Source organism: Mus pahari, chromosome 19, assembly GCF_900095145.1.
Source record: "Mus pahari chromosome 19, PAHARI_EIJ_v1.1, whole genome shotgun sequence".
In the NCBI taxonomy this organism is placed as follows: domain Eukaryota; kingdom Metazoa; phylum Chordata; class Mammalia; order Rodentia; family Muridae; genus Mus; species Mus pahari.
Genome location: NC_034608.1, coordinates 89437489 through 89450666, shown reverse-complemented (window position 1 = coordinate 89450666; position 13178 = coordinate 89437489). Strand labels below are relative to the sequence as shown.

General features: G+C 49.0%; 1 protein-coding gene across 2 annotated transcripts in view; it reads right to left on the bottom strand.

Annotated features, from left to right (window-relative positions):
- Tom1 (target of myb1 membrane trafficking protein) overlaps positions 1–12348 on the bottom strand; it is a 36491-nt gene extending 24143 nt beyond the window's left edge. For both annotated transcript variants that reach the window (XM_021218846.2, XM_029531958.1), the window contains exon 1: positions 12209–12348. In XM_021218846.2, coding sequence (XP_021074505.1) covers positions 12209–12260 — 52 coding nt within the window. In that variant the 5' untranslated portion in view covers positions 12261–12348. The remainder of the gene's footprint in view (positions 1–12208) is intronic.
- Between the last annotated feature and the right edge of the window lie 830 nt (positions 12349–13178).

Here is a 13178-nt window from a genome sequence, read left to right as displayed (position 1 = left end):
CACTGGGGTCAGGGCATTCCAAAACATCCTCCGGATCTTCCCCAGGTTGTGTACTGTGCTCCCCCAGCCCCAGGCGCCCAAGGGTCTCTTAGCCCTCTCACTGGCCCTGCTGGTGACCATCAGCAAACCCTGGTAACTGAGCACCTTCTTCTCCTGGGAAGAGAAGTTTCAGAAGGGGCTATAGTCATGTGGAAAGGCCAGTGACTGCGGAGGGAAAGCTGTGGGACGGGGCAGGTGCAGAAGTAGTCTAATTAGTCTTGCAAGAGTGTCAACAGAGATGGAGATATGGGTGACAAGCAGAGAGGAGGAGGACTGTGACCTAAAGAGGAGAAGGAAGAAAAAGGAAGTGGTGGCAAAGGTAAGAAGATCATCTGAGCAGGTGAAGAACCGCAGACTCTCTTCTGACTTGCCCTGAGATGTGTCCATGTATCATGTAAGTGTGGGATTTGAGAACAGGATTGTCATGTTTTGTTTTTAAACATGAAAGTAACTTGCTATTTTTTTTTTTAAGTTTTTTTGTTTGTTTGTTTGTTTGTTTGTTTTTCGAGACAGGGCTTCTCTGTGTAGCCCTGGCTGTCCTGGAACTCACTCTGTAGACCAGGCTGGCCTCGAACTCAAGAGATCCACCTGCCAAGTACTGGGATTAAAGGCATGTGCCACCACTGCCCGGCATTACTTGCTATCTTAAGAAGGGACTAAAGACCCTTACCAGCTTCCCAGAGCATAGCTGACTCCCCTACCTCTAGCTGCTGGCTGACTTTCAAGGGCTGCTGGGCAGTGGCTCTTTTGTCCCCGCTCCTGGAGATCTCTATTGTCATTATAAGCTTGCTAATGCTCAAGGATAGCAGTCCTGGGGTCAGCAGCTAGTCCTGTGTTGGGCTTGATGCAAGTGTGTTCTGCCCAGAGGCAACTTAATGACTTGATCTGGGCAGTGGCTCTGGCCTGCTGACCATACCTCCTAACACAAACATGTTCATTTATGCGTCATGTCTCTGTGTGTCAGCTCAGGTTGAGCCTGCCTTCTTCCTAGCTGTGTGTCTTCTCAACAGTCAACTGTCTGAAGTCATGTGAAGGCTGTGAGGAACATCTTGAGACAACAAGAAGGAATGAGCCTTGGCCAAAAGTCATGTATTTGGGTAGTTGCTGGGTGCTTGCCCTTGCCTCCAAACTGTTCATCTTCAATTGTGACCCAGAATCCCTGGCAGGACATTTGCCCTTGTGGTCCCAGAGGAGCCCTGCTCTCCTGTCCCTTGGAATCATTCTGTGGGTGCTGAGTGGTACAGATAGCATTACAGCTATGACCAACTGCCTTGCTGTTGCCATATCACCTGTCTCCGTGCCTGCACAGGCCAGAAGCTGCTAGGGGTCTTTTGACAGGGCTAACTCTGGACCAGCGCCATTACCTGTCCAAGCCTGAACTGTGACCCCATTCCCTTCTCTTCAATGCAATTCTAACTAGCTCTCTTTCCTGTTGATAAGGTCATCCATCGTGCAGCCAGATACCCAGCTCACATACATGCTTGCTGGGTACAGCATGAACTGAACCTATGACTGAGGATGTCTTACACACAGTGACACTTACTCCCCTCAAAACAGGCTAGAACTGGGGGGAAACAGAGGGTTTGGCCTTGCTAACAGCTACAGCTACATGGTTGGTAAGCTGCAAAGCAGAGATTCACTCTCTAAAAAGTCTGTTTCTCAAAGTCTCTCTCTCTCTCTCTCTCTCTCTCTCTCTCTCTCTCTCTCTCTCTCTCTCTCTCTCTCTCTCTCTCTCTCTTGGAAGGATCTTGCTTTATTATTACTCCCCTGACCTAGAATTTTCTTCTGTAGGCAAGGCTGGCCTAGAGCTTACTCTGTAAATACAGATATCTTGGAACTTCCTGGGTAAAGGACTGGCTTGAGACTTACTGTTGTAGTCAGGACTGACTTGGGACTTACTGTGTAGACAAGGCTGTCCTGGAGCTTACTCTGTAGGCAGAGCTAGCCTGGGACTTACTCTGTAAGACAGGACTGGCCTAGGATTTGTATTCCTGCCTTTGCTTCCCACCTGGATTATAGGCTCAAACGGACCTGTAGCCATGGTTTCATGCCTCCCAAATGTCTTGAGACATGTCCAGACTCTAGGGAGACATTAGGAAGCAAGGCCAACAAGGCCCTACCATCAGCAAGTGTGTAGCCCAATGGAGGCTATACTGGCTAAATTTGTGTCAACTTAACACAGGCTGGAGTTATCACAGAGAAAAGAGCTTCAGTTGGGGAAATGCCTCCACGAGCTCCAGCTGTAAGGCATTTTCTCAATTAGTGATCAAGGGGGGAGGTCCCCTTGTGGGTGGTGCCATCTCTGGGCTGGTAGTCTTGGGTTCTATAAGAGAGCAGACTGAGCAAGCCAGGGGAAGCAAGACAGTAAAGAACACCCTTCCATGGCCTCTGCATCAGCTCCTGCTTTCTACCCTGCTTGAGTTCCAGTCCTGATATCCTTTGGTGATTAACAGCAGTGTGGAAAATGTAAGCCAAATAAACCCTTTCCTCCCCAACTTGCTTCTTGGTCATGATGTTTGTGCAGGAAGAGAAACCCTGACTAAGACAGAGGCTATGGCAGATAATGCAGAAAGGGAGGCTGAGTCAGCACATGACCTAGCTGTAGGGCTAGGATGCAGACGAGGAAATGAGTCTGTTGATCTACATTCCACCCTTACCTCACCCACATCCATCCTTAGCCATCACCTCACCAGCCTCCTCCAGTACAATGAGATCACCAGAAAACAAGGATCAAATGACCAGCACTCACAGAGCTCCATAACCCTTCTCTCCTGTCACCCTGGCTGATGTGCTAGCCAACACTGAAGAGTGTCTACCCAGAGTGCTGGCCACTCTGCTGTACCTGCTGAAGGCCACCTCCCCCTGTCCAGCTCATAACCCTCCCAGGCCCACACTCTAGGTGGTAGAGAAGAGAGGGTCCTTTTGTATTTGTGCAGTAGTGTACTGAGTCTCCAGGCTGCCAGGTGTGCAGTTCAGCTCTATGGCCTGGACCCTGGTACTCTTTGTAATTCTCACTCCTCTGCCTCCATGCTCACAACAAGGAAGACCTGTGGAAAGGACATCAATGAGCTACCAGTCTGCGGAAAGTTGTGTCTTCCTAATTTCTTCTTTTTCTTTTGTGCTAGGCATGCGCCACCACTACCCAGCTTCCAATTTTTTTGTTGTTGTTGTTGTTTTTTTGTTTTTCGAGACAGGGTTTCTCTGTGTAGTCCTGGCTGTCCTGGAACTCACTCTGTAGACCAGGCTGACCTCTAACNCAGAAATCCACCTGTCTCTGCCTCCCAAGTCCTGGGATTAAAGGCGTGCGCCACCACTGCCCGGCTCCAAATTTCTTAATAGGTAAACATGTGCAAGGTTCAGCATCTATTGGTCAGGATTCCTGTTGCCAGTGGCTCAAAGCAGGGCAAGCTGTTTGGGATTACACTATCAGGCCCCACTGGCTGGCTTTCCTACAGGGTAGCTGTGCTGTGGTACCTACAGTATGAATGAATCTACTGTCCTGCGCTTCCTGGAGTTTGGCAGTCAGGACCCAAGTGCTGTAATGCATCTGAACCTTATATAGCTCAGCTTCTTACCTGGAATGAAACGGCCTAATGGCCCGCACTCAGACTTCTGTACTTCTGAACATGCGAAGTTCTTCTGGGACAGTGCTCTTGTCTCTTAACTCAGTTCCTTGCCCAGCAATAAGGTAAGATCACTTTCTGGGTATCCTGCGATCTCTCTGCCTGCTCCTACACCAGCATTCTGCATAGAATGCAACTCTCAGCTTGTTTAGTAGACTCCTTGGAACATGGTACAGTGTTGGTTTGTCTGTCTGTCCCTTCCATTAGGGTGAGAGTGGATCTGAGGGCACCAGCTCCTTAGTCTCCCAGTTCTTAACACTGGATGAAGCCTGTAGGACCTGTTTGCTAAGTAACTGGGCGATGCTCCTGCTGTATTTTTAGTACGGTCACCTGTACAGCACTGTGGTTAGGAGATGTACCTCCCTGGCATTCCTTGATCCCTCGTAGCTACTGGATGAAATTCCAACCTATCAGAAGATTCCAAGTTCGTTCTTTCTCCCTTCCCCTCCCTTCCCCTTCCCTTCCCTCCTTCCTTCCTTCCTTTCTTTTTTTTTCGAGGCAGGGTTTCTCTGTGTAGCCCTGGCTGTCCTTGAACTCAGAAATCCACCTGTCTCTGCTCCCAAGTGCTACGATTAAAGGAGTGCACCACCATCGCCCAGCCCGTTCGCCCGCCCGCCCGCCCTCCCTCCCTTCTTTCCCTCTTTCTTTTTCAAAACATTTCTCTGTGTAACAACCCTGGCTGTCCTGGAACTCACTCTATAGACCAGGCTGGCCTCAAACTCACAAGATCTACCTCCCTCTGCCTCCCAAGTGCTAAGATTATAGGCATGTGCCACCACCACACCTGGTCCAGGTTCCTTAATCTGGCCTCTAACCTAACATCCTTATTCCCAATGAGAGTCAATTCTGGACATGATTCTTCCCAGCCACTCTGAATGACCAACCCTCTAGGATGCAGACTAGCTGTGCAGCTAGAAGTGCAGTGTGGAAATCCACAAAGAGATGGCTGCAACTCATCTGCCCATAATAGATACTAGGGTTTTGTGGACACCTGTTCTATGACATTCATGAACACTATGTTGACCTGTTTCTGTGACAGACGACCTCCCCAGGCTCACACTGTTTTGCATTCCTAGTCTGTTTTCACTCATTTCTAACTACTTGAACACAAGTGGGAGTCCCTGGGAGGTACCTGTAGGCTCTGTTCTCCTGGTAAAGAGATCTATGCTGCTGGTATCCTCAGCAGAGCTCCCTGCTCTGAGGAGGACATTGGTATGGAAGATGCAGGAAGACAGGAGCCACTAGTGCACACATCACTCAAGATGAATACCCTGTGACTCATGGATAAGACCAGTGAGTCAGTCCCTTTCAGTCCTGCAGGACAGTGGTGAGGAGGGAGACTAGAAACATGGGCTGTGAATAGACAATTTGCATTGCAGGCCCTGACTTCAGCAGTCAGTGGCTGTGTGACCCCGAGTGAATGAATGTCTTAGCCCTTCTGAGTCTCATTCCTCCTTTGCAGAATAGGATACCTAAAGTACCCACTTTCCAAGGGTTGTGTGAAGGAGATCAAAGTATGCAGGTTGGGCTGGCGAGATGGCTCAGCGGGTAAGAGCACTGACTGCTCTTCTGAAGGTCATGAGTTTAAATCCCAGCAACTACATGGTGGCTCACAACCACCGGTAATGAGATCTGACACCTCTTCTGGTGAGTCAGAAGTCAGCTACAGTGTACTTATGTATAATAATAAATAAATCTTTAGAAAAAAAAAGTATGCAGGTTAAGGTGTTGTGACCACTTACTGCAGCATCAGCACCAAAACAAATGTTACTCATCACAAAAATATCAGCCACAAACCAGCCCAAATTTTCAAATCTTCACATTAAAAAAATACTCTAAAAGTCATATAGAGTAGCCAACTTTTTTTCCTCTTTCTAGTCAGCAAGTTGTCATGAAGTCTACTTTCCAAATCAACAATTCTTTCCTTCCAGATCCAGCCTGAAAACTTCTATCGGTTTCCTAAGTTGCTGAAATGTCCTTTCTTAAAACCCTGGCTGTCTCTCCCCTGTCATTTTTTTAAACCACAGGCCACAAGAGAAACCTTAAAATACCTTATGGAGTGTATTGTTTCCTCAGTCCACATTTTTCAAGAAGATGTAACTAACTCTAAGTCCTTGCTGAAGAAACTTTTGGTTACACAAAGGAGGGTTGCCTAAACTGTTCAGGCAGGAGGGACCAAGACCATGCGAGGGCTGACTCTTGGTGACATTCTCTACCCCTCCCATGATTGAGCAAGATGTGAGGACAGCCTGGGTATGGGAGGTGGAGAGAGCTCTGAGATATGTTAGGGCTCAGAGAAATGGAGAAACGAGGTAAGGCTAAGTGCTTGTTGTGTCACATAATGACATGGTTTCCCATCCCCAGCACTACATAAGAAAGCTGGGTATCTGGTATGTACAAGTAACCACAGCACTCGAGAGGCAGAGACAGGAGAAGACCAGGAGCTACTGGACAGGTAGTATGCAAAATTGGAGTGCTTCAGGCTCAATGAGACAGCTACTCTCAAAAAAGCAATCGAGGAAGACATTCAACACTGACCTCTGACTTCCATACACATGCACACAAATACATACGAAACTGTACATACACACATGTGCATTCATATACCATGCAACACACACACACAACAAAAATAAAAGAGAAATGGAAGACTGAGAGCATGAGAGAGAGAGAGAGAGAGAGAGAGAGACAGACAGACAGACAGACAGACAGACAGACATAGACAGAGAGACAGAGGCAAAGAGAGAATAAATAAATGAGCGTGCATATACCAGTGGGCTCACTGATTTTAACTTTAAGGCACACACTCACAAGACTGCAGAGACTTGTGGCTGGCAGATTTTCCCTTGCTCTGGGGATGTCAATCTTCCCAGGAAGTCTTCACTGATTGAGTGAGGATCGTCCACATGATGGAGGGTGATGGCTCAGTGGGTAAGGGTGCTTGCTGTCATGACATCATGGACGTAATTATGAAGGATGGGACTAAAGGAGTGTAAACGAGGCAATGAAAGGAAAGCACCATGGAAATAATGATAAAGGAGGCACACAGATACAGAAGGTCAGAAGGCAGCAGAGGAATGTGGCAGTTTGAGAACACTGGCCTAGATCAGAACCTCATCAGAGGGCTAGAGTCAGTGTCCTGAATTCCAGTGTTCTTATGGAATGGCAGCCTCAAGTTAGCTACATACTGAGGGTTTTAGTTTAGCTGCCTGAACACCACCCCCAAGACCAGAAATTTAGGATTTTACTCTTATTTCTCAGTGTTCCATGTGGGAACAAAACCTATTTACCAGCTCAATCCAGTCAGGCTGAGCCTTCAATCCCCAGGAGAACTGGCTCCACCCCACTGCCTGAAACCTGACCTGCCTGTGAATGTGCAGCCACCCAGCCAGTGACTGCTCATATCTCAGTGACACAAAGACCAAAACACAAGCTGGACTGGAATCAGGGTCCTGCATTGTTACTTTAGCTCTGTCACTAAGAGTGCCCTAGGAACAGTGACACCACCTACAAGAATCCCCAGGTCTAACAGCTGTGGATGCCTCTGGTCTGGCAGGCACAAGCCAAGTGCTTCAAATGCCACACACTGTATACACAGCAACCCCACCTGCCAGGTGCTATTATTAGCCTCCTTTTACAGGGGCCGAACCAGAGATAGTGAGGTTAGTAACCTACTCCAAGTAACAAAGCTAGTGTTCTGACTCAAGGTCACCTTGGGCATTCCTAGTATTTGTCCAGCCAAGGCATAGCTCTACGTAGACACTGTTTTGAGATAGGGTCTCACACTGGATCAGCCTGCCTCTGCCTCTGCCTCCTGAGTACTGGGATTAGAGGCGTGCAGTACCACACCCGAGAAGAATGATGTTTAATGACACATAGCAATGACATGAATTCAAATACATGGCCATATAGTTTTATTGGAGCATGACCACACCCATTCTTTTACCTATTGTCTTTGGCTCTCTCTGCAGCAATGATCTTGTTGAACATTTTAAGAGACCAGATGGCCTCTAAAGCCTTGAGAATTTACTGTGTGGCCCTCTGGAGAGTAAGCCTGGTATAGTCCACCCTGACAGCCAAGTGAGAGTCCTCTGAAGTTCTCTCCTTTGACCCCTACCTAGCCAGTCTCTGACAGGTCCAGGGCTGGCTGCCTAGCCTGGCACTGACTTCCTCTCTGTGCTATGTAGCACTGACACGTCTCCATTTCCATTACCTTTCAGCTGCTGTTCACCAGTCCTTTAGGCAGGAGAGGGAGTGCCTCTGTGTTCCATTATAGATGGGGATAAGAGATAGGGCTGCAAGAGTCAGAAGCAGACAGCACCTCTCTTGAGCCAGCCCAACAGCTAAAACACAGTCTAGTCTGCGGGTTTCCCGCCTCTGCCCCAAAGGAACCTCAGGACCCTGATGCTGGTCATTCATTTCTGATTCCTGTCTATGGACCTGAGGATGTTTTGGGAATCCAAGGACAGATCTACCTGTATGTGCACATGTGTGTGTATGTGAGTGTGTGTGTGCACTTTGAAAACACAAGTTTTCTCTGTAGCCCGAGCTGGCCTCAAACCCATGGCAATTGATTTGTCTCAGTCTCTTGAGTACTGAGATTACAGGTGTATGCCCTTTATCTTGCCCTCCTCACCCAGGCCTGGCCCCAGTCTGAGCTCCAGTGTCCCAACTCCCTGGGACTGGTACCCAGGAACTGCCCATAACTGTGGGGGCATCTGCAGCTGGCTTCTAAGCATCACTGAACAGTCAGAAATGGAAAATGGAAATGTCTTCCACAGTAAGCTCTGTCCTTGGACACAGCTCGTAACACATTTGAGAGAGGACTCTGTGGTACTGCCTGGTATAAGCCACTGGACCCTCAGGCCTACAGGCTGCTGGTGCCCCTGTGGAGGTCACCTGGAGTTGGCCTGAGTGACTGGGGGGTGGGTGAAAACTCATCATTATCTCTAATCTGTGGTAGATTAATAGCACAGATTAATTTTGCAGGGTTCTGCTAATATAAATTCAGACTAGGACCCGAGTAGACTGGCGTGTTCAGGGGCAAGAGAGAATACTGGTCTTAAGTGTGACCCTGAGTAGCTAGATCTCTCTCCTCCGGTTAGGTCTCAAACCTGGGACAAATAAATAGGCCTGAGGTGCCTATTTAACATATCAACATGGATTTGGCAGTCAGGTTCTCCCAGCATCCCTCAGTCCCTACCTGTTGCAGGGCCCTCCTGTCTAGCCCTAAACTTTTCCAGCCCAGGTATTAGCCTAGACTTCCTTCCCTATTCAATGTAGTAATTTTGGCTATCTGGCCTTTTTCATCTACCTTTTACCTTCCAGGCCCCTCCCTGCTCTGCACATGGCCCAATGTAGTCACATTCACCCTGGATTCTCCCAGAGGCCTCTGGTTACACTCGCCGTTTTATTTACAATAAACTTTCTCCTCCACCATACTCAAGACCAGCCACGTCCTTCCTTTTTTCTTTTTCTTTTTTTTTTTTTTAAAGATTTATTTATTATTTATATGTAAGTACACTGTAGCAGTCTTCAGACACTCCAGTAGAGGGCATCAGATGTCATTATGGATGGCTGTAAGCCACCATGTGGTTGCTGGGATTTGAACTCAGGACCTTCAGAAGAACAGTCAGTGCTCTTAACCACTAAGCCATCTCTCCANCCCCCCCCCCCCTTTTTTTTCTTTTCTGTTCACCTCCTTCTAGGTGTTAAGGCATCAGGAAAGGGAGAACTCAACTCAAGCCAAGCTGAAGACAGACTTGCAGGGACAGTGATATATCAGTGTGATGGAGGTGGACAAAGAACACTAGATAGCAGGAGCTGCTTCCCATACCCTCTCACTGCACAGTCTCTTGCTGAGGGACCGGCTTTCTTATAACTTCTCTCAAGCAAGAGAGTTCAAGTTTACAAACTGAAGTTCCCAGGAAAGCTACACCTGTGTTAAAGATGTTAGGCTGATTAGAACCTTGTGATTGTGGACAGTTGGAATGCTGCAGATCTTGAGACAAATTACCTTGCTATAGATCATTTAGTAACTACTTATTGCTTATCTCTGTGTCTGACCTAACATTTCTGTGACTTACCAGGTATTTTACTCCTTTTAGAATAAGTTAATAGAAAACTAGTGTCCACCAACCCAAGAGTTAGGAATGTCATCACCTAGCACCTGAGACATGCAGCATAGATTTTCATGCTTTGCTGTAATCTGAGTGTCTGATTTTTAGCTTGTTTTTGTTCTCTGCGGCTACAAAAACATCATGAAACCATTTCCACATTGGACCATGCTAGTTGGTGTGATATGAATCTGTGTTCTTGGGTCATGGCAATTCATATTTGATTCAGGGATAGGATGAACTATCTCTGATTTCTCTTGAGGTGAGAGCTGTTTTGTGCCTACAGGAAACTGATTGAGGACAGAACAAAAGAGCAGAGATTGGATCAGGAGTTGGGAAATGGCCTCAGGGAGGAGGTGATGGTGCCCAGTGCTTCCAGGAATGAGCCCAACTCCTCATGGCAGTATACACTCCACAGTGAGACCAGCAATTATCAAGGTGTGTGTGAATTGTGAGGCCAGTGACACTGGGCTCTGATTAGGACCACTTAATGACTGCTGTCCTCTAGGATGCCAAGTCTATGAGACACCACTCTCAGGAGAGGAAGTCAGCAGACCTGAGAAGACACCACTTCACTCCTGCAGCAAAGAGGGGCTTGGATTATAAGAATACAAGCAGCTAAAACCTGGTCATCAACAATCACAGCCAGTCAGGTCTTCTCTACTTGGAAGCTGATGGGAGACAACTTCTTGACTCCTGACCAACCTGGTCAACACTGAGAGACCCTGTCTCAAAAACAAATGCAGACTCAATCTCCAGGGCTCCTAACTCTATACACGAAAGAGTATGTAACACTGTAATTGTTGTTGTTCTTTAAGGTAGGGTCTCTCTCTGTAGCTCAGGCTGGACCTGAGTTCAAAACCATCCTGCGTAGCCTCCTGAGTGCTGGCATTATAGGCATGTGCCACCACACCTGGCTCTTTTACAATTCACTTGGTTCTGGGTCTTACTCTGCAACTTATGCTACCCTGCAACTAATTTCAGAATCAGCTAGCCTGGGACTTTGTGTCAATCCTCCTGTCTTAGTCTCCTGGGTATAGGATCACAGATGTGAACCACTGCTTCTGGTGGGAGATTTCAAAACGTGTGGTCTCCCAGCCAGCTGCAAAGAGAACTGGGAACCCGACACCTGCCCGGCTGAGTCTTGGATAGGTCCAATCTATTCTGACATGAAGCCCAAGGCAGAGAGGGTGCAGCAGTGAGATGTAGTCAGGGTTCCGAGGTGCTCCTGTGGGAGCACTCTTACCCAGAAGTATTTGTTGCCCAAGGCAGGCAACTTTCAGGGCAGGAAGAGGTGCTGAGCTTGAACTGACAGGCAGTTTAAAAGACTGAACCCAAAAGACTATCCAAAAAGTCTCAGGACTTTAAGGCTGGCTTTGAAGGCCAGACTAATTTGCCTGTTTTACATAGGAAATCTGCGAAGAGGACTGCCTTCTCTTTCCAGGTCTCAAACAACATTTTATGGTGGGGTTTTGGTGAAGCACCTGGGCTTCAGGCACCAGAGCTCCCTTGCAGAGAACTGATGAGAACCTCAAAAGAGCTACTAACAGCTGCAGTGGTGGTTACAACACAGAGCTGGGTTAACAGCTTCGGAGGAAGCCTTAGCTTTCAGATCCGGCCTTCCCAATTTCACAATCCCGTCGGGACCCTTCAGGTAATGGGGGATGTGTGTCATGCCCAGACCACCCATTCCTGGGGGAAATGTCGCCGCCTGGCCTTCGCTTGAGAGTAGGTGCTGGGAGCTGGCACCTTCCCATGGGCTCCAGCCCCAGTGGGTGGTAACACGTTGACAATGACAGGCGTTAGCCATGTGCCAGGAAACATCCTCAGTGCCTCGCTTATTAATGCATTTAATGATCAAACAAGTCCAGGAAGGTTGGGCCATGATCATTTAACTATGGGCGAGGACCATCACGGGGGCGACGTCACATAAACCCGAGTCTCCCGACCATGGGGACGGAGGCGCGGTCGAACATAGACACCCCGACGTCTCGGAATGTGAAGGGTCGATGACGCGGCGAATGACCCAGGCGCCGCCAGCCCGGGAGGGACTCTTAGTCTGCGCGCGCCCGGTGGTGGCCCAGTGGTGGCGCGGCCCAACGCCTTCTCACCACAGCAGTCCCTTTAACCCAAACTTTCTCCCTCTACCCGGACCCCAGCACGCGCACATTGGCTGAACCACATCCGCCCAGGACCGCCTCCTTCCTCTGTCTACTGGTTACATCAAACATCAATCCCCACATGAGACTTCCGATTGGCCCGTGCTCTTGTCAATCAGGTGGGTCATAGGGTGGGCGGAGCCCAGAGCGCCGCGCCAGCCTCACCGCTTAGCCTCCCTCCTCTCTGCTAGACTGTGGACTCCGACAGGTCCCAGTTCCCAGGCCAGAGCGGCACACAGGGGCGGGACTGCGCGCGGCTCCGGGGACTCACCGATCCGCTGTCCCACCGGAGAGCTGAACGGATTTCCCAGGAGAAAGTCCATTGCCGCGGCTACCGCTGCCACCAGCTCCCAGAATCAGGTGACAGCAACCGCCGGCGCCGCCGACCCGCCACGTGACCCGCTGGCCAGCCCGCGGGGTGGTGCCGGCAGGCGGGGGCTCTGGAGCGCAGCCACGAGGCCCCGCCCCCTACTAGGCTGCCCCTGGGCTGTGGCTGACGCCACACCAGGGCGGGGCCTGGGAGAGCCGGCCTCTAAGCCACGCCCCTGAAGCTCAGTGCGCGCCGCTGTGGAGCCTAGAAGTCTTCACATCCGGAAACTGGGTTTCTGGCCAAGGAAAGACCTGGGTCAGGTTACGCACACTCAGACAGGTTTTAGTATTAGTGTCTTAGCCTTTCGTCCTGGGAACCAAGCCTCCTTATATTATGATGACAACCTCCTTGCCCAAGTTGGACTCGAAATTTCCATTTGAAATTTCCATTTGATGTCTCCCTGCTCCAAGAGCCGAAGGAGGCAAGGGCCTGGGTTTGTGCTCCCTTGAGACAGAATGAACTGCCTGTCCTGTGGCAAATGCTTTTACCTTATATAAGCCACCTCATCCGCCTTAGCTCTTACCTGGCAAACCGGAAAAGTGCTTTTTCTTCATCTGTTCCCCTCAGCTGTAAATAGCCATAATGTGATGCTTTCAGAGTATTGAGGTGACATGAAAATCACTCAAAAGGCATTCCGTGATGGTTGCTTCTTCCTCGCTGGATCTTTGTAAGGCATTGTTTTAAACCTGTAATTTTTTTTTTTAACTCTTTATGTGTGTGTGCCATGGTACATACAGAGAGGTCAGAAGAAAACATGGAGGTATCGATTCTCTCACCACATTTAATCTAAGGTTAAACAATACTGTGGGCCATCTCACTTCCTTCTCCATTTTGGCAGGGCTCGTACTTAGGACTTTGCCACCCCCCCCCC